Below are 19,889 nucleotides of genomic sequence, written 5' to 3' on the forward strand. Positions count from 1 at the left end.
CCCTCTCTAGTCCCAGCTCAAAAATCTAGTTAAGGTGCCACTGTATTCACTAATCAGTCTACTGGTCGGCATTCATCTGATCACCAAACATACCTGGATGTTGAACTGTCCTGGAGGATCAAGCTGACCACCAGTCAAAGCCTTGAAAGCGCCCGTCGACAAATCGAGATGGTCCTTGTTGCAAGTTGGGCATGTGTCTACGACTTTGGCGGAGATACTGTCGATGATCAGCATCAGTGTCGCTCTCACGTGGGCCAATATATCGAGAGTCTTCTTGAGAGGAGTGACTTACGTCTTCCCAACGCCATAGTTGTTGTCACCGCCGCCAGTGTTCTTGATGGTGACGGTTTGACCGCAGTGTGCTTTGTGAAATTAGTTCGCTGTCAAGATATAGAGAAGTTTGTCGCTGAAGTGTACCATTGTAAGTGAATGGAGACTTGTCGCTGATGGCTACGATGTAATCGCTGTCTTTGTGGTACTCGCCGCAGGAGCCTGCGTTGCCGTTTTGATAGAAGAAAGTGGCGACTCCTAGCAGCACATTGTTAGTTCGAGGCTTCGGAGAACGTGATGAACAGTCCTACCATTGTGGGCTGGTCCTCTTTCGACAATGGGAGAGGCAAGGGCAGAAGCCGCAAGGGTAGCTAGGAGAATCAACTGCATTTTCAAATGAGGTGATAGACGACTGTGGTAGATGGTGAAGATGTTTCGAATTGTATGCTTTGTGAAGAAATAGTTCCACCATCGTTACAACAACAACCTCTTATACCGCTCTCTTCACCCAACAGGCGTCCAGTCAGGCCTCCCTTCCTTGCACATACCATGGTCATCTCAGTGCCGTCGTTACATCGAACTATGCATTCTCGACCTACAGCGCCTTCAGCTGAACATAAGGCCAGCAACAATCACAATTCAGATTGTCGGCTCTCAGCATATCAAACCTTCACGGCTTCCCTCTCTGGGCTAGTAGTTGCAGATCTGTCCCCGATTCTGCCGCATCTGAGCACTTTGCACTGGACGCCTTGAGCTTATGCCTTCTTAGCAGAGCTTGGCACAAGTCTCTCGGACTAATAGGTGATCAGGCGAAGCTGAATTGGGGAGATCGCTGCCACCTTGGGCCTGGTCCAGGGAAGGTGACATGTTGATGAAGCAGTGGATGGGTTGATGCGTGGAACGCCTTGCCCTATGCAATCGTGAAAGCTCCCTCGTGTTGCAGTGTGGTTTCACCGAGCTTGCTCTTCAACATCTTCGTCTTCGACACGGAGCCACATGCGATTCAAATTGACCCTATCATTGGTCTGCGGTTTAGCTGACTCGGAACAGAGTAAACACGAAAGATCCCTAGAGTTGAGCCTGGCCCTTGAACAGAGAAGCAGAAAACCCAGGGCTTGCACCCACCTGTAATCGTGACCTTTCTTCATCGGATGTTGTTTTTGGTGCTCTGCCATCCGACGGAACTCATCTGTGTTAAGCAAGAGACGAAAAGTCAAACAGACGCTCGACGCAATAGACAATAGTCAAAATTCAATTTCGTGTTCTCGATGCTGATTTCCGTGTCTGTCGTTTTCGTAAACTCTAAATGTATATCACAAGTCCAAGCTTGCAAACACTTCAAGTAAGTCTTTCATGCGCAAAGGCTTAGTCAAAAAGACATCCATGCCACATGCGAACGCTTCGTCTTGTGCATTTGTATCCCCTAAACCAGTGACAGCAATAATGGCAGCTCTCGGTACCTTTGCGGATTGTTCAAAATTGCGTATCGCTCGTGTTGCTTCGAATCCGTCCATGATTGGCATGTTTATGTCCATGAGTATGATTTCGGGCTTTCTCATCGTCGTCATGTCCCCCTGCGGATCGCTTGCGCTGGTAGAGGTACCTTTCCGCGATTCACCAGGCCCTGTGATTGCGGCGTTGCGATACAAGTCTACGGCCTCCTGACCGTTGTACGCTTTTCTGTAAGCATGACCGCCCTTTTTTGCAAAGGCCTCGAGAATACGGAGGTTGATGGCGTTGTCGTCCACCAGCAAAAGGGAGATGTTAGTCAGCCCGGATGTTGCGACCGGCGCTACATGGTGGTGTGGACGCTGCGGGATGGGAAACGACGCCCTGAGGTTGCCTGTGAGTGCTGTTGTTGACGTTGACGTTGTCGTTGGTTCGCTCCCGCTCCTTGTCAGCTGCGGCCGCTGCGCCAGCATCCGTCCCTGTTCAGGAAATGGTTTGGGATCTGCGGATCCTTGCGGCTCTCCCGCGTTTTCTTGCGCATGGTCTGAGGATAGAGATCCACTGGTGTGCGCGCGTGTACGGCTGTGCTCTGGTAAAGGGTCTATCTGGATGGAGTTAGACCTGGTGCCGCTGTGACCTGAGAACATGGGTTCCTGCTGTGTTCCTGCAGACGACATGACTGCTCGATAATCAGCTGATGTCCATGTTCAATATGAGGTGTAACATATAGGTGTTGGAACCTACTCAAAGTTGAAATGGCGGTACTGAGCTTTGCAGAGCTTATTGGCGGCCAAAGAAAACTCATTTCATCCGGCAGGGCAATCGCAGAACGGCTAGATTGCAGTTGGATAGCAGACGTGCGACTCTTACACATGACGATTGCCGGAGTCTGCAGTCTTGAACCTGATAAGGGATGGGACCGTGAACCGGCACTGTAAGCTGGATATGCAAAGTCCAGTGCTGGCTGCCATACAATGTTGAAAGTCGATCGGTGCCCATGTGCATCTCCGACGGACTGCACGTCCAAGCCAAGTTCGCTGCAATAGTGCCTCAGACTTTGTAAAAATCGAATGTTGGCCTCAGCCTCCGGTGACTGCACGTCTGCATCTGCTCCGCGGGCATCAAACCCTACGAAGTCAACAGTCCAAAAATGGCGAGATAACGGTGGCGAACCTGGTCGTGACTCTGGTAACGGAGTTGGAGTGCAATGCACAAACGGTATAGAGACCGTGACAGTCGTGCCGACACCTGCTTCGCTCTGCACGCGCACTGTACCGTCCATTGACTTCACAATGTTGGCAACCAGATTTAGACCCTGAATGAGGTCAATTTCCCGATTCATTTCACTTTCAGACAAGTACAGGGACTTACAAGCCCTGTGCCAGGTGCAAGACTATCTTCTTGCCTGAATGCCGAGAACAAGTCTCTGTCTTGAAATTCTTGCGACATACCGATGCCGGAATCCTCAACCTGTTGTAAGCACTAAGTCAGCCAGATCTCTAGATCACAAAGCTAGCCACCTACAATAAGCGTGATGTATCGTTTGTGGTCCTCTGCTGCCTCTGATTGGCAATCTTTGCGTAAGGTCACACTGACGTAGCCTTTTGGCGTGTATTTTAGAGCATTAGTCACAAGATTCAAGCAAATCCTCTTCCATTGAGCATTGGGCATGGGGAAAAGCCATTCTGAGCTCTCAGCTGCCTCGATGTTCAAGATCAAGACTGGTGGCCCGTTTCCTACCTGGTCAGTGAGACCGTGATACCCCGTATTCTGATGCTCAAAGCTCAAATAGGCAATGTCGACAGCGTCTTCAGTCAATGTGCTCACCATGACAGTAGGCGCGGTCGCTGAGGTTTTGTCCATTGCCTGAGCATGGGGAGACTTTTTTCGTTTTGCAGTTTTCTGGTTTAAGCCCGAGTACTCAAGCAGGTCATTGATCTGCGCCAGAGGGTTAACAGCCAGGCCGGTGCCACGCTATGCTTCAAGCCTCGTGAGTGAACTTACAATATCTAAAAGGGTAGTGCCACACGAGTTGACGGAGCGAGCCATTTCCAACTTCGTGGGGTCCTCTTCTTGTTCAAGCAAATATTCAGAGCTGCCGAGAATACCATGAAGCGGCGATCTCAGCTCGTGGGAGATTGACGATATGAACTCCTTTTTGGACCGGCCAAGTTCTTGGGCTTCCAGACTTGCGACCTGCGCAAGCACAACATCACAGAATGCTGCCATGTAGCTCAGTTCACTGCTGTACGAGAAAATTCGAGTGGGAGAGTAGCTCAACACCACCGCGGCCCCAAACCAGCGTTCCTCTGCAGGTCTCCAAATGCCAATGATCATGAAACTTCGAACGCCGGGGAAAATTTCTTGAATTATGCGCCCGCTTTTGACTCGAGCGCGTAGCTTTTTGGCAGCACGTTTGCCAGCTGGGGTTTGTCCAGTTCCTATGTCTGACTCGGCAGACTCAGTAGTGCTAGTGATGGAAGAGAGCTCCTCGGAGGAGTAGCCTTCGTCGTCTGAAGCATCACCATCGGCGTTGAAATGCCAGATTTGACCATAGGGATAGCGACGCAGAAGGCCCCTCAAGACTTGGTCTGGAAAGTTGACTTGTGCCCGAGACTTTTCGTCCTTGGTGTTAGCATCGCCGGTATGTGAGAACGCTGCGCCCAACACGGCGCTGTGTGACGGAACAGCCTGCGATGCAAGAGCATTCTGTGACTTTTGGTTACCTTGGTGGGCGGCATCGGCAACATCAGACGTATGAGAGGTATCCGTCTCGGTTCCGTTTCGCGCTAGACCTGGAGCACCACTGATGGACCCTACACGAGAGATGACATCGAGAAAGATTACAGCGTCAGCGGTCAGTGCAGTCTGAAGCAGTCCAGCTGCACGAGCCATTGTCGCCGCTATTCGCGCAGGCAATCCGTTGACCACTAGGGATTTGCCAAAGGTGGCCAATCCGTCGGAGCTGGATTCGTCATTTGGGGGATCCTGCCGTACGACAGTCTCTCCTCTTCGAGATGCACGGGGCCCGTTTTTCGAGGGAGGATCTCCATGTACTCCAGACCGCGCGTCGATTTGTTGGCGGAGATGGGCGTTTGGATGTGATGCAGGATGGCGCGCACCACGGTGCCACCAGTCGGCGGGTTCCGACGTGCCGTCCATAAAGGCACCGAGGGCAGAAGTCATGTTGTGACTGCGTTGGTTGTCTTGTTTCGCTTTCACCTGCCGCTCCTCGTCAGTGGGCGTCCGCTGCTCACACGAAGGGGTGATGGCTATACCAACTCGAGATGTGACATTACCGATGTGGCCATGGAACGGAGGAAGTCGACCTGGGAAGCGTCGAGTCCATCACGCGGTCGATCGTCCAGAACGCAGAGGGCTCCGATATTGATGCCTCGGGCGGTGGTGATGGGCACGCCGGCGTAGAAGCGTGCCTTGGGCCCATTGTGCACGTAGGGCTGGTTGCAGAAGCGCGTGTCCTCGGCCAGGTTGTTGATGATGTGGGCAACGGCGGCCGTGCCCGGCTCCTGCGCATTCGAGCCCTGGTTCGACGGCAGGTCGACGGTGACCTCGCACACGGACAAGCCTCGCGGGATCCTGGAGAAGCCCAGCCACAGCGCATCCTCGGGAGCATGCACGGCGTCGTCGGCGAGGGAGAGGGTGCGCGTGGATTCGGCGATGACATAGGCGAATGCAGCATCGAAGAAGAAGAGCATGGACCGCTTGGCCGCCAGGCGCAAGGCGGCGAGCTGCGTGAAGCTCGTCAGCGTCGTGTCGCACGAGGCGCTGGGGACGTGGTCGGCGGCGGCCTGGGGCTCGTTGAGGTCGCAGAACTGGGGCTGCACTCCGACGTGGGCGAGGACGGAGTCGTAGTAGGTGTAGAACTCGCGCTCGCGGCGAGCCTCGATCCGCTTGCGCTGCTTCGCGGTGCCGCAAGCGGGCGGAGCGGGCATTGCTGCTCCTGCGCGAGGTGAGGTGCGCACCTTCAGTGCCTCATCGTCGCACGGCGGCGTGTGGTGCGGTGCGGCGGGCGGGCGTGGTGAAAAGCCCTAGGGTTTTGCCACCTCGTGGCGCGCTACGACACGCTGGCACGCTGCTGCACTCGCATCCAGATCCCGCTCCCGCCCTTTGCACTCCGCCCTCCGCCCTCCGCCCTCCGCCCTGGCCACTGACGACCGCCCCTCCTTGGCATCATCACATCGCTGCACCATCCCACAACTTCCCAGCTCCCCGCCCCCGCCCCGTCCTGCTCACGCTGGCCCCGCTCACGACAGTCCGAGTTTCCTGTGCCTGCAAATGTGCATGTGCATGTGCATGTGGCGCCGCCTGTGGAGAAGACCCTGACGCCTGGACCGGCGCCGATGTCGATGAAAGTCGTGGGACGCCAAGACTTGTCTGCAGGCCATACAAGAGCCTGCTCCCACCAAGCAACGCATCTGCAGTCTACCCACTGGGCCTGCCAACGTCCAGCACGCGCACGGCGTCGCTACGAGCAATCGCCCGTGACTGCGCTGGTCAACTTGAGCTGCTAGGTCAAACGAACATGACCAAATGGCAGCTCGCCTGGACTCGGCAAGAGTCGTGCTTGCCCAGCCGACCACAGCACAGCCTCGCCACACGGCTCCACTCAGCGATCATATTCCACGATTGCTCATTGCTGTGTCCGTGGCCCTGCAGCAACTTGTCAGCGCTTGAGCCGGAGTGAAATGCCACCGACATCTTTTGCACTCGTCCTGGCGTGGGAAAGGCGCTGTCTGTGCTTGTGTCGTCGTTGAAAAAAGAAAGTGACGCGTCTCTCTCGGCCGTCAGAGCTACGCATCGATGCATGTTGCGCAACACTGGCGCCAGAGTTGCCATCGTCATTCATGCACCAGCTCTTTTCCTTTGGGGAGATTACTTGTGCGGGGACCAAGCAAAGCCAAGCACTGACAAGCTTTATCCCTCGATCTTGCACTCCTCGGCAGGATCGGCCCGCTAAGATCCAAACCAAGTCAGTGGTAGTGGGAGCATCGTCCTGAAAACAACGCACACGGACCAATAAAAGACTGACCACGCGTCCTGGCGTGTCAGACTTTCAACTCAGCCTCAGCCTACTCAGCACCTGTCGTATCTCCGTACGAGACTCTTACGCGGCCTCGTCCAATCTTTTAAAACCCCTAGTGCGAAGCACTCCGCAAGAACATGCATCCGATGTATTGTCAAGTGAGGTGATGCAGGACGGATGCTCAAATGGGCTGGCATGGCATTCAGCAATCGCCATGTAGTGGTCATCGACTCCCCATAGCTGATGGTCTCACGCCAAGGGCCATAGTGACGATGAACGAAGCTTTTGGCGCTGGCTGTGTCTAGCCCAACCTACACGGTACTGGTATGTACGTGCAGTGCGCCTAAATGTAATGGTAGCCCGGAAACTCTATTCAGAATGCGCGTCCTCGTTTCGTCTGGAGAGCTAGATGAACAGGAGAAGGAGTAGAAATACCACAGGTGCCCTGGCCGTCTCTCACCCATCGCTTACCTTGCTGTCGGCCATTGTGTTGCAATGACCTTTCTTATTGACTCCGCGGACAAGCGAGTCCTCACAGGTGACGCCCCTCTCGATATTGCACCTTCTCCTCCTGCTGGCGTAACGACACTCCCTCGGCTTTTCCAGCATCGCGCAACGACGCAACCCGACAGAATCGCTTTCTCTTGTCAAATCGACCAACAGCTGGAGCAGGTAACATATGGCGAAGCACACACCATTGCAGCATCTCTGGCTGTCCAGATCACTTCGCTCCATTCATGCAGACCCCGGTCACAGGCCCCTATTGTCGCCATCTGGTTTGAGAAAGGCCTGGATTTGATACTCAGCATACTTGCTACAACATACTCCGGTGCCACATGGCTGCCCCTCGATCCTGATGTGCCTGTCGAGCGCGTCGCCACATGCGCTCTCGATGCATCCGCATGCGCACTCATCTGTGACTCATTTCATCTTCAGCGTGCCCTCGAGGTGCAGCAACGAGTGGGAGACAGTCTGTCCGTTCGATCTTACGAAGAGTTGACGACACCAGCGGAGGACGCGACCTCAAAACTCCGTGGCCCACAACCGCACGACGCCGCATATCTGATATACACATCGGGAACGACGGGTACGCCCAAGGGCATTGCGATCCCGCATTCTGCTGCCCTGACCTTCTCGCTCGCTGAAAGAGAAGTTCTGCAGACCAGTCTCGATGATGTCGTTTGGAACGGCTTCAGTCCAGCATTTGACATGTTTATTGTGAGTCTGAACGCCGCTCCCAACTTGCCAATGCTGACCTGAAAGTAGGAAGAAATGTGGGTTACCATCGCTGGCGGCGGTCACCTAGCCATCGGCACGCGGGACGAATGCCGAGATGTGACAGGGCTGCCGGCCGTCTGGGAGAAACGTGGAGTCTCAGTCGTCAATGCTGTGCCCACACTGATCAGCATAATGCTGGTATCGCAAGGCAGTGGAGAATACTCTTTGTTGCCATCTTGTATCCGCCTCATCAACCTCGGCGGAGAGGCCTGTCCTCCAGCACTGGTTGACCGGCTCGCACGTCCTGGTCTTCGCATCGTCAACACCTACGGCCCGACCGAAACAACTGTAACATGTACGTGGGCGGAGCTTCAGCCCGGAATACCTGTGACCATCGGCAAACCGCTACCATCCTATCATGCCTGCTTTCTCCCAATATCTGAAGATGGCACAGCAGCATCCCTGGAGCCTCTCGAGCTCGAAGCTGGCGTCGAGGGCGAACTTGCAATAGGAGGACCATGTGTCGGTCTTGGCTACGTTGGTCGGGCTGAACTCACAGCACAAAAGTTCATCTCCCATCCTCTTTTCCCTGGAGAGCGGTTATACCGTACCGGAGATCGTGTCAGACTACAGCCGGATTCGAACATAGCCTTTCTCGGCCGCATCGATACACAAGTCAAATACCGTGGCTTCCGAATCGAGCTCGGAGAGATCGAGTCGACAATCTCCAGTCATCCCGACGTACAGGCTGCCGCCGTCATATTGGCAAATCCAGATACCGAAGCGGCTCAATTGGAAGCATTTGTCGTTCTGCAAAATGGCGCAAAAGCTCAAACGAGCTCAATCATCCAGCTGTGCTCGCAACGCTTACCTTCATACATGCGCTCTGACGAAGTCATCTTCATTCAAGCAAATGAAATTCCACGACTACCGAGTGGGAAAATCAATGCAAAAGCGCTGCACGAGCTGTCAGCCCGCCGAAAGGAAGCTGCATCAGCAGAAGTCGAACCAGAAGTCATCGTAGACTATGACCAGAGCACACCGCTAGGCATCTTCTTGACGAACTCGAGCATTCTGTTTCCGCAGGCGGGACCGATTGATGCCCAAGCTGATTTTTTCGACGACCTGGGCGGACATTCTCTGCTGGCAGCAATGTTAGTCTCGCGCTTGCGTAAGGCATGTACAGAGGTCGAGGGCTTCATGCCATTCGCATCGATCGGCTTACCGGATATTTACGAGGGTCGCACCCCGGCCAAGATCGCCGCCCGCTTCGAGAAAGCATGCGAGGATGCGAGTAGCAGTATGATGGCAGGAAGCGATCCAGGCGACCATGCAGGCACTGGGGCAAAGACTGGACCGCACATGCCGATCTCGCACACGAAATTTGTCCTTTGTGGTCTGGCTCAACTCCTGCCGCTACTGTTTCTGTTCTTCACCGCATCGATCGAGATCCTGGTTCCGTATTTGACGTTTGACTATCTCGTCCTGAGAGGATACGTCCACTGGGGTATTCTTGCTGCGTACGGCGTTTATGTCGCCATTCCACCATGTTTGACTCTGTTGGCTGTCGTAGGGAAATGGCTTGTCCTTGGTAGGGCAAGAGAAGGAGAATACCCACTCTACAGCTGGTATTACTTCCGTTGGTGGACAGCCGAACGCCTCGTCGGTTTGATCAATACCAAGATCCTGGCTGATAGCGCAATGTATCCTTTTGTGTTTCGAGCTCTCGGTGCTAGAGTCGGCCAACACTGCCACCTGGGCGCCATTGCTATCGGCGCTGCCTGCGATCTAGTGGAAATTGGAGACGATGTGGTCATTGGTGCCGATGTTGTTCTAGCAGTCAGCGTGGTGGAAAGAGGAATGCTCGTCCTGAAAAAGATCTCGATTGCCAGCGACGCCATCGTCGGATCCAACTCGGTTATCGAAGGAGGTGCCACGATCGGAGAGGCCGGGGAGCTGGGCGCACTCTCGATGCTTCCTGATGGCATGCACGTACCATCTTTTCAACGCTTCCACGGATCTCCCGCACGACTGGAAAGACAAGTGAAAGAGGCAGACGCTGCTCTCGGAAGATCGACTCGGCCATCCTCGGTTCGTGCAGCCGCGATGCTCCTGGGCAACATGATCGTCGCAGGCCTGGTCTTGCCTCTGCTGTATCTTGTGCCGCAAATTCCAGGTCTGCTGCTATTCGATCTGCTCGACCTGAGGTCGTTAGGAGCCTGGGTTCAGGTGGCGGCGCTATCGATTCCTGTAACGCTGGCGTATCAGTGCCTCGTCTTCGCCCAATTCATCATTCTCCGACGCATTTTCCTGGGACGCCTCCGAGAGGGTACCTACAGGATCCACAGCTCTTGGTACTTGCGCAAGTGGTTCATCGACCGACTGATGGACCTCGCCCTCAACATTCTGCATCCCGTCTTCGCAACGCTCTACATCGTGCCCTTCCTCAGGATCTTGGGGGTCAAGATCGGCAGACGATCAGAGATCTCCACTGCGCGAGGACTCTCATTCGAGCTGCTGGAGATTGGGGATGAAGCTTTCGTTGCAGACTCTGTTCTCATGGGCGACACCGAGGTAAGAGGCAACAAGCTCACGCTGAAGAAGACCAAATTGGAAAGTCGCGCCTTTGCTGGGAATGCCTCGCTGTTACCACAAGGGACGACGCTCGCATCCGACACTCTCGTGGGTGTGCTGTCCATTGCACCACCAGCAGACGCTCCGCTCAAGAGTGGGACCTCTTGCTTTGGCACACCGCCTGTCCGAATGCCAGCTCGCCAAAAGGCTGAAGGTCATGATGACAATTTGCTCTTCAGCCCTTCCAAAGGACGCATCGCAGCTCGATTGACTATCGAAGGCCTTCGGATAATCGCTCCTCGCGCGCTCATCGTGTTCGGCCTTGGCTTTTCGCTGCGACTGGCATACGCGGGATACCACCTGATCGGTGCGGTGCACACCTTGCTCATGCTGCCGCTCTTCTACTTTGCATTCTTCGCACTACCTTCGCTACTCTTTGTTGCGCTGCTCAAATGGATCCTTATCGGCCGCTATCATGATGCAGAATGGCCTCTCTGGTCGCTCAATGTCTGGCTGAGCGAAGCTGTGACCAGCACGTGGGAGACGGTCACTGAGCCTTTACTTGCAAGCCTGCTGGTGGGCACGCCATATTTGGCCTGGTGTTTCCGACTGATGGGCGTCAAAATTGGCTCGCGGGTTACTCTCCTGAACAGTGACATTACAGAATATGACTGCGTCAGTATTGGAGATGAGGCAATGGTGGGCGAGCACTGCGGCGCTCAAACGCATCTTTTCGAAGATCGCGTCATGAAAGTAGGACACGTCTCGATAGGCGCTCGTGCGTGTCTCAAACCATACTCAGTGTGCCTCCCCGGCAGCACTGTGGGCGATGGAGCACAACTTGGCTGCTTGAGCTTGCTGATGAAGGGCGAACAGTTGCCAGAGAGTACAGCGTGGGAGGGAGCTCCAGTGGTTCCAAGAGCAGCGAGGCGAAGGGCTAACACTCCAATGCGCTCGCCGCAAGCCAAGACGAACGCAAGCACTTCGACGATTTCAAGTTCGAAGAAGTCGACTGCAATGGTTTCAGTAGCATCGAGTATAGCGTCGAGTAGATAAGGGTTGCAATCTGTAGTCTACGTCGACTAGTCCCGTTGGTTTCAAGATGTTCACTTCACGTTGTGTCCGTGTCTGGTCCCACATCTGTAGCCATTGCGGCCATTGAATGTTTGTCGGAGCAAATGTTGATGTAGACGTGAGGATGCAGACGTGGGAGTATTGCCAAGGGAAATGTGATTGTGGCGAGCGGATCGCACGCGACAGAAGCTGCTCAGAGCGCGCGTCTTGATCTCCCCCGCGCTGCAGAAACAGGGGTCCTGCATTTCGTGTTCGAATTGTGTGAGTCGAAACACTGCTGCGGGCACTGCCATTGCGACACCGCCGCCTCTGCCTCCGTCTAGACACCGCTCCACCCCACGCCTTCCAAGCTCCGTGACGAGTCGACGACCACCTGCCCAGCTGCTCACATCGCCAAGTGAGTCACGAAACACTCCAGGAACGCATAAAGCCCAGCAACACCGCCAATGGCTGGCAACGGCATCGAGGCCAAGATGGAAGATCTCAAAGTCGAGGGCAGCAGCGTCGCCAACGCTAGTGCCGATGCCTCTACCGGAGCTGCACCAACCGATAAGCCTAAGAAGCAAGAGAAGGAGCGCAAAGACCAGAATGCGGGCAAGAAGCCCAAGGAGAAGAAGGACAAGCCACCACAAGGTCAGGGCCAGGCGAAGAAGAAGGCCGACGGCCCCGAATTGATTGGAATCACTGAACCAAAGACGGGCGACCTGTCGGAATGGTATCAGCAAGTCATCCTCAAGGGCGACATGCTCGACTTTACCGATGTTCCAGGATGCTACATCTACCAGCCTGCCTCGTACCGGATATGGGAATTCATCCAGGACTACTTCAACGAGCGCATTCGCAAGATGGGCGTCAAGAACTGTTATTTCCCACTCTTCATTTCGGAAGCCAACTTGCAGCGTGAAAAGGACCACATCGAGGGCTTCGCTGCCGAAGTCGCTTGGGTCACAGAGGGCGGAAAGTCGAAGCTGGAGAAGCGATTGGCTGTGCGTCCTACATCTGAGACGGCCATGTACAGCTTCTACAGCAAAAAGATTCGATCACATCGCGATTTGCCGCTCAAGATGAACCAGTGGAATAACGTGGTCCGGTGGGAGTTCAAGCACGCCGTTCCCTTCCTGCGATCTCGCGAGTTCTTGTGGCAGGAAGGACATACTGCGCATTTGACAGAGCAAGAGGCGGGTACCGAAGTCATGCAGATCCTCGACTACTATGCGCAAATTTACGAAGACTTGCTTGCCGTGCCAGTCGTCAAGGGGCAGAAGACCAAGAACGAGCAGTTCCCAGGCGCGTACTACACAAAGACCATTGAAGGTTTCATCCCAGCTGTTGGTCGTGGTATCCAGGCTGCGACATCCCACTGTCTTGGACAACATTTCGCAAAGATGTTTGACATTACCGTGGAGGATCCACACCAGGAAGTTGCAGCAGGAGCCACCCGCAACAAGGTGCACGTCTGGCAGAACAGCTGGGGATTCACAACTCGGTCCATTGGTGTCATGGTTCTCGTGCATGGTGACAACAAGGGTCTGGTCATCCCACCACGTGTTGCCGAAGTGCAGGTCGTCATCGTCCCAGTGGGCATCACAGCCAAGACCACTGACGACGACCGCAAGAAGCTCTACGATGAGGTCGAAGGCCTTCGCACAATTCTCGAGGACGCTGGTGTGCGCGTGGAGAGCGACATGCGCGAAGGCTACTCTCCAGGCTACAAGTTCAACGACTGGGAGCTAAAGGGCGTTCCCCTCCGCCTCGAGTTTGGACCAAAGGACTCCGCAAACCACGTCGTCACAACCTCCCGCCGTGATCAAGAAGGCAAAGGCACAATCGAAATTCCAAATCTCGCCAAAGACGTCCCTGCTCTTCTCGAACAAATCCAAGCAGACATGTTCAAGAAGGCTTCAGACGAATATGCTTCGCACCGCAAGGTCATCCGCGAATGGAAGGACTTTGTGCCAACACTCAACGACAAGAATGTGCTTCTCGTCCCACACTGTCTCGGCGGCCCATGCGAGGACCAAATCAAGGAAGACTCCAAGGGTAACATCGAAGGCCAAGAAGTCGATGCTCGCGCTCCTTCAATGGGTGCCAAATCTCTCTGTATCCCTCACGACCAGCCAGAGCCAATTGCAGAGGGCACTCTTTGCATTAACCCGAAGTGTGGCCAGAAGGCCGAACAATGGGTCATGTTTGGACGTTCTTACTAGTTGCTTCTTGTGTTCCGCGACTTTTTGAGCGATAGCGTTGGGGAGTGTCTGGTACGGGGACGGTTTACTGGGCACATGGGGAGCATGAGAGAGACGAGAGATGAAATCAGAACGCAGTGAAATTGCACGTAGATCCAAGAAATACAGGCAATGCTACCACATCAAAGTTTCAAAAACACTGACTGTGATTTCTCAGTGTGTCATGTACGTTAAGAGGGTATCTTCAAAGGAGGCGAAGAAGCCGTCCGACCATGCCGCCAACGCCTGCACCAGGAACACCAGTTACACCTTTTTGGTAGAATCAAGTCGAAGACAATGCCCCACCATGCGCCGCCTCTCCATCTGGACTATACAATGCTTCCGTGCTCGCTGTCCTTCTCATGCTCTTCTTCACCTCCACAGCCCTCCTCTGCTCCACGAGTTCAAGTCTTTTCCTCATGACAAAAGCACTTTTAATCAAGTCGTTGACCTTTTCTGGCTCCTCAGAGACTTTGATCTTGTTGCTCATGTACGCCCAAAACTCGCTCTGATCTTCACAGTCCATGAGACCTTTCTGATGAATTGCAAGTAACGTCAAAGCGACATTGAAGATGAACGTCTTCTGTCCAGGAACACACAACCACACGTCCCATATTCTGAGCAGAACTGATTCGGGCAGGACGGAAGTGAAAGCTGTCAGGAACCAAGAAAGTGGCACGGTATGTTCGGGTGCAATGTCGAGGCTATCCATTTTTGCAGCTAGTTTTGGGAGCTGTTCTTTGACGTATGATCGCAGGACGATGTTGTCGGCAATGGGAATCGACATGGCGGTGGCTTTGCTAAAGTAGTCCACTGGGAAAAAGGAATCCACCATGTTGCATAGCATCCAGAAGGCGTCACTCTCGTCTGGTATAGCCAGTAACAGGTACCCAGCAATCATATTGAGTCCTTGTGTATACCCTAGACCTGGATACTTGGAGACAAAGGCGATCAGAAGGCGACGTAATCGGTCATAGCCCTTTTCTGCGTAATAGTCGTATTTGCTGGTCAATGTTCGCGGCACATCTTTCAATATGGCGTCGACTTCGGTGGGGTCGGAGTTCTCGGTGTCTGCATTCAGATACAGCTCGTAAGCGTCAGGCTGGACAACAGACTGCGTGTTGGAGAGTTCCATCCAGATCGCGTGCCGAAACCGCATAGGAATTCCTCCCAGTACAAGTTTAGTCAGCATTTCTTGCTTCTGCTTGCCAGTCGAGCCTTCGTTGCCAAAGCGTGAGGCTCCAATGAGTTCACCTGATCTTGCCTCTTCACCGGCTTGCTCCCGAGAGCGCTGTACGCGATTTAAAAATCGATTCCATTCGGCATCGTGGGGAGTGGGAGCTGGCTGTGAAAGTAGATTCTTCGAAAGAGTAGGCGGTAGTGTCCTCTCATCATGTCGTGTGCTCATCTCCACGGGCTCCCTAGGTTCGCGTTCTGAAGCACGGCGGTTGCCGCTTCCTCCCAAGCCCTTGATTGTGCCACCGGCAGCACTCATCCCGCCGAACAAAGTGGTAGCCCACCCCATACTGTCTCCACTTGCCACGCTGTTAAGACTTTGGACGTCAATCGATTTCGGCCTCGGTGCTTTGGCGGCTCTAGCAGCTGACGGTTGTATTGAACTTGACCTCGAAGATGATGAGCTTTGCAGCGAGGCGACAGCGCTTTCCTTCTTCTTCGTAGTTCCTTTACCGTTGCCACCAAAGAATCTCGTCAGACCTCTAATCGTAGCGTTTCCGTTGGCCTCTGGCAGCTCTTCCGCAATACTGGGCGCCTTGCTAGTCACACTCCCGTTCCTTTGCACCAGCTCCTCGGATGCCGCCTTTGCAAGGCTTCTTCGTCGGTTCTCGGCTTGCTTCACTCGATCCGCAGTCTCGGCAATGCGCTCCTTGGGCACCTTGTACTCCTCTGCCAATCTCGTCAAAGCAGTGACATGCGCATCTCTCTCAGCCAGCAATCTGCTCAAATGCCGCACTAATTCAACAGCGCCCCTATGCCGCACCACTCTCTGGATGCTGTCTTTACTCGCGATTGCCAAGTTCTGGGGATTGCCGAGATCCAGTTCCTGCGTATCAAACATGGAAGGGTGGCCACCGCCATCAAGCAATTCACTCAAAGGCTCACTTAGTGCGCGTTCCCGTGTCGTTGTAGACGTTGCATCTCGCTCGAACACAGGAGCATCTTGTTCCAGATCTGAAGCTTCTACTAAATGATCCGCCCTGGGTTCGATGCCGGTACCCTGCAAACTTGCAACTGTGCTTAGATCCGGGTCCGGGAATGAAGTCAGACTCGACTGCCGGCTCAGTTCTTGGTTCATTGTGGCCGGCGGTACGCGTGCATGATGGGGAGACGTAAGTGCTCGCGTGCTCCTTTGTGTTGTGGTTGTTGCCAGTATTTCGAGGCTCGCTTGCCATGTTTGCCGATCTACGCGTACCAGGATTTGATGAACACAGTATGACGAGCATCATTGTGGCCTGAGGCATCACTCCGAGGCAGCCTTTTCGTGATGTCAAGAATATCACGGAATGAGTGTGAGCTATGAACGAACTTTGCTTTCAGTATAAATGTTGGGTCTGAATCTAGACCAAGCAGTCACCTAATGACAGACGCCTCGCTAAAACCAAAAGCCTGCTTGAAAGATGCGAAACCACGCTCAAAACGCAGATATAACACACGATGAATGACAATGTCTTTCCTTCACAGCCAGTGTAAGCGAGTCGCGCCTATCCAGCATTTGGCGCACCAGGAAACACTCCACGTCGTCTGCGTCTCGGATCCGCGTAGGCCAATTCGTAAACTGTTCCATCCCCACCCGCCCGATCTTCCATATTTTGCAACGCATTACGCTGCCTCTCTCTTGCAGTCCGATATGCAAGAGCCTCGTGCTGCTCCCGAAGCTCCGGCTGAGCATTGCGACCTAGTTCATGGTTGCGAGGTTGTCCAGGAGCCAGCATCTCGGGAAATCGTGGCGGGGCCTGGTCGCCCTGGATGATTCTGCCAAAACCGAACGGGTCCGCATCACCGCCGCCGAATGGATCTTCCACGAATGCGTCAAAGAGACCTTGTTGTCCTCCCAAACCATTGTTCCGGGCTCCCAATACGTACCCAGGGCCATGGTCACGTTCCAAATGTCGATCAGCAGCGGCTGCCTGTAAGCCGTGAGGTGCATCGCCGTACCTGTGTGGTGCTGCATTGCCTAAGGGTAGCACGGGGGCTTGCTGAGCGAGCTGGCCAACGTCTGGTCTCTGTAGCCCGTAGATGGGCATGTAACCGACCATGTTGGGCATTCCCAACTGTGGTGCTTGTAAGGGATGAGGATGCGCAAGACCTTGATATACTGGCTGTGGACGGGCTAGGTGTGCTTGAGCTCCATGGCCTGCAATATGGCCACCAAGTCCATGACCAAGGGGTCCTCTCGGATTGTCCAGCGCTGCGTTGGCTCCGCCGGCTCGGTTTGGAACACGAACGGCACCAGCTTGTGCCTGCAAAGCTCCGACCCGATTTGCTCGCGCCGCTCTGCCAACCATCATCGCCCTTGCATGCGCCCTAGCACGTTGCCTACGTACCGCTGCTCGGAATTGCGGGTCATCATGGTCCTCGTCGTCCAGGTCAGCATCAATGTCAAGGCCAGCTCCGCGATTGAACAAACCGTAGTCACCGCCGGGGAAACCAGGAGGTCCGCGGACGCCGCCTTGTTGGCCGATCTTGGCCTGAGTAGCCTTCCGTACCGCATCGGATTCCTTGATCTTTAGGTCCTCTTCCGTGATGTCTATATGAATGTAAGTACTCCTCCTCCATGTGTGCAGCACTCATGTATCGTCGAGCTCACCTGGATTCGCCTCTAACGCCTCTGCCCGAGCTTTTGCTTCTGCTTCCTTAATTTCTCGTTCATGTCGCTCTTCGACATTATCGTACAGAGGGCAACGCTTGGATGAAGGCCCGGCAGGATTGACATTCCGGGCACCTGCGGCATTTTGATCAAAGTGATTGTAGTCTCTGACTGTCTCCGAGCAGACGTAGCATTGTAAGTTACCACACGACGAGCAGGACTAGGCATTGTTAGTAGACGATTTGCTTAGGGGAACGGAATGCGTACCATCTTGTTGCAGCCGAAATCCTTGATGAAGGGTTTACTGCATTTGTTGCACTTTCTCACCAATGCTGCGGTCATCGCCTCCTCGATCTTGTGTCTGCTGTTGAGCTTGTGGTCCTTGGCATGTTCCTCGCAGGAAATCGGGATGTGGGAGGCTGCCTTGCATCGACGACAGCTGACCTTCTCGCAGTCTGGATTCAGACATCTAAATTCAAAGTCCTCCTCGATGGATGGTAGAATGGCCTTGTAGTCGCAAAAGGGGCACTCGGACAGATCGTCGAGCTCGGCATCGCGAATGTCCTTCTCCTGTTGTAGTTGTTCAAGCTTCTCCAGGAGCTGCTTGTCTTCAAGGAGATGGAGTTGAGCGTGTGGATAGCCGGAGCCGCAGCCGGCCGTGCACATGACACCGCAGCGAGATTGGCCGACTTCTGACTTGATATACGTGGTAATGCAGTCGAAGCAGGTAAAATGAGCTTCGGCGCCATTGCAATGAATTTGTCGATTCATGGGAAGGTCGTCAAAACACGCCTGACATTCCGCGGTCTCACCAGCTTCGACCGCTCGCCTCAGGTTCTCTTCCTCGGCTCGACGTCTCGCTTGCTCAATCGTGCGCTCGGCTCTGACAGCGCTGACCCGCTTGCGAGCAGCTTGCAACTCATCGTAGAGCTCAGGAACCCCAGTGTTCAGAACGATTGTATCGGCGCTAGCCATGGCTGACGGACGTCCGGTCCAACCAGAATCTTTCGCGTCTCTCATTGCTGCGAGCGCAACATAGGTCTGGAAAAGCTGCTGACGGTGCTGAGACAGTTGCTCGGCGATGATCTTCATAGGAACATCGGGAAAATCTGCCTTCAACGCCGAAGCCACTGGCCGATTCAGCATCTTAAGAGGAGCTCGTCTGTCCGGACCCTCCCATCGCTTGAAGTCATCGTTCTGGAGTTCGCTCTCGGCCTTGCGCTTAGCTGCGGGTTGCTTGCCCTTGCCCTGTTTGGGGTAGTTGTCCGCCTCAGCAAGCTTCGTAACGATGTTCTCGTAGATATCGGGACCAAGCATGGGTGGCTGCTGCTGTCCAAGTTCGGCATACAGTGAAAGGACATGTTCGTGGCTGGGAAGAGATTAGCAAGACACGGAAGTATGAGGCATTTGGGCAGTCGAATAAGGCTCGAGCAGTGCAAGTTGATGGCTTACCTGACATCCGGGAACACTTCCAAGACCCGCTGTAAACATGTGTCGCTATTGTAAACCGGCGCGATTGCGAGTGGTGGGAATGCGTTGTCGTAGTCTAAATATCGCATATTCGCGCCCTCCTGCACAGGTGGAGACGCCTGCCTGACCGGAGACGGAGGAGGAGAATCATCTGGAATCCACACCAGCTCGTCCCCGAAGTACTGATATTCGCCTCCGCCTCGTGTTCTCTCCCGTTCTGCTGGATCCTGATGGAATATCTGGTCATCCTCGATCCCGTTCGGAAAGAAGCCAGGAGCAGTACCCATGCCATAGTCTTCTAGGCCTGCGTCGTACGCATTTCGAGGCTCGAGTTCCGGCAGGCCATGAGGATCCGGGTTCCCAAAGGCTGTGGCGGGCACAGATCTTGGCGGGCGGTCTAAGATCTGGAGGTCATCTTCATCTTCGCTGCTGCTGACAAGGTCAATTACTTGTGACGATGATCTCGCGGCGGCCATGACAAGTCGGAATCCGCGCGCTGGAGTCGGCCACAGCACCGGACGTTGCGGCTTGCCGATATGTGTGGGAAGTGTGCGAGCGTTTGTGTGGCGCCGACCTGATCTGTTCCTAGCACGAAGGTGAAGTCGAGCTTTCGGGCTTGGCTCGTGCTGATGTATGGATGTAAACGAAGGCGACAGCAATGGTTGCAATGACAGCGACTGGTGGTCGAGGTGCGAGATGGTACGGCTGTTGACAAAGTTTGGAGGCAGTCCAGGAAGTG

General features: G+C 54.4%; 6 protein-coding genes across 6 annotated transcripts; 2 read left to right on the forward strand and 4 right to left on the reverse strand.

Moving 5' to 3' along the window:
• Window positions 1-25: 25 nt before the first annotated feature.
• On the reverse strand, window positions 26-660 carry RHO25_007998 (uncharacterized protein; the record flags this gene model as incomplete). Its single annotated transcript, XM_023600155.1, has 5 exons — window positions 26-40; window positions 94-217; window positions 293-362; window positions 418-528; window positions 582-660. 5 exons carry the CDS (start codon window positions 658-660, stop codon window positions 26-28), a joined length of 399 nt encoding a protein of 132 aa, XP_023449519.1.
• A 923-nt stretch (window positions 661-1,583) lies between these two features.
• Window positions 1,584-5,672, reverse strand: RHO25_007999 (uncharacterized protein; the record flags this gene model as incomplete). Its single annotated transcript, XM_023600156.2, has 6 exons — window positions 1,584-2,398; window positions 2,464-3,034; window positions 3,091-3,189; window positions 3,244-3,657; window positions 3,724-4,941; window positions 4,998-5,672. The coding sequence occupies 6 exons, from the start codon at window positions 5,670-5,672 to the stop codon at window positions 1,584-1,586; spliced, it is 3,792 nt and encodes a 1,263-aa protein (XP_023449518.2).
• Window positions 5,673-7,258: 1,586 nt separating this feature from the next.
• On the forward strand, window positions 7,259-11,496 carry RHO25_008000 (uncharacterized protein; the record flags this gene model as incomplete). Its single annotated transcript, XM_065603011.1, has 3 exons — window positions 7,259-7,981; window positions 8,030-11,333; window positions 11,432-11,496. 3 exons carry the CDS (start codon window positions 7,259-7,261, stop codon window positions 11,494-11,496), a joined length of 4,092 nt encoding a protein of 1,363 aa, XP_065459083.1.
• A 579-nt stretch (window positions 11,497-12,075) lies between these two features.
• Window positions 12,076-13,836, forward strand: RHO25_008001 (uncharacterized protein; the record flags this gene model as incomplete). Its single annotated transcript, XM_023600158.2, has 1 exon — window positions 12,076-13,836. One exon carries the CDS (start codon window positions 12,076-12,078, stop codon window positions 13,834-13,836), a length of 1,761 nt encoding a protein of 586 aa, XP_023449086.1.
• A 301-nt stretch (window positions 13,837-14,137) lies between these two features.
• RHO25_008002 (uncharacterized protein) lies at window positions 14,138-16,168 on the reverse strand (the record flags this gene model as incomplete). Its single annotated transcript, XM_023600159.2, has 1 exon — window positions 14,138-16,168. The coding sequence occupies one exon, from the start codon at window positions 16,166-16,168 to the stop codon at window positions 14,138-14,140; it is 2,031 nt and encodes a 676-aa protein (XP_023449085.1).
• A 406-nt stretch (window positions 16,169-16,574) lies between these two features.
• Window positions 16,575-19,626, reverse strand: RHO25_008003 (uncharacterized protein; the record flags this gene model as incomplete). The annotated part of the gene is made up of 4 exons (XM_023600160.2): window positions 16,575-17,620; window positions 17,681-17,900; window positions 17,948-19,049; window positions 19,133-19,626. 4 exons carry the CDS (start codon window positions 19,624-19,626, stop codon window positions 16,575-16,577), a joined length of 2,862 nt encoding a protein of 953 aa, XP_023449084.1.
• Between the last annotated feature and the right edge of the window lie 263 nt (window positions 19,627-19,889).

This window comes from Cercospora beticola, chromosome 5 (assembly GCF_033473495.1).
Source record: "Cercospora beticola chromosome 5, complete sequence".
Taxonomy (NCBI): domain Eukaryota; kingdom Fungi; phylum Ascomycota; class Dothideomycetes; order Mycosphaerellales; family Mycosphaerellaceae; genus Cercospora; species Cercospora beticola.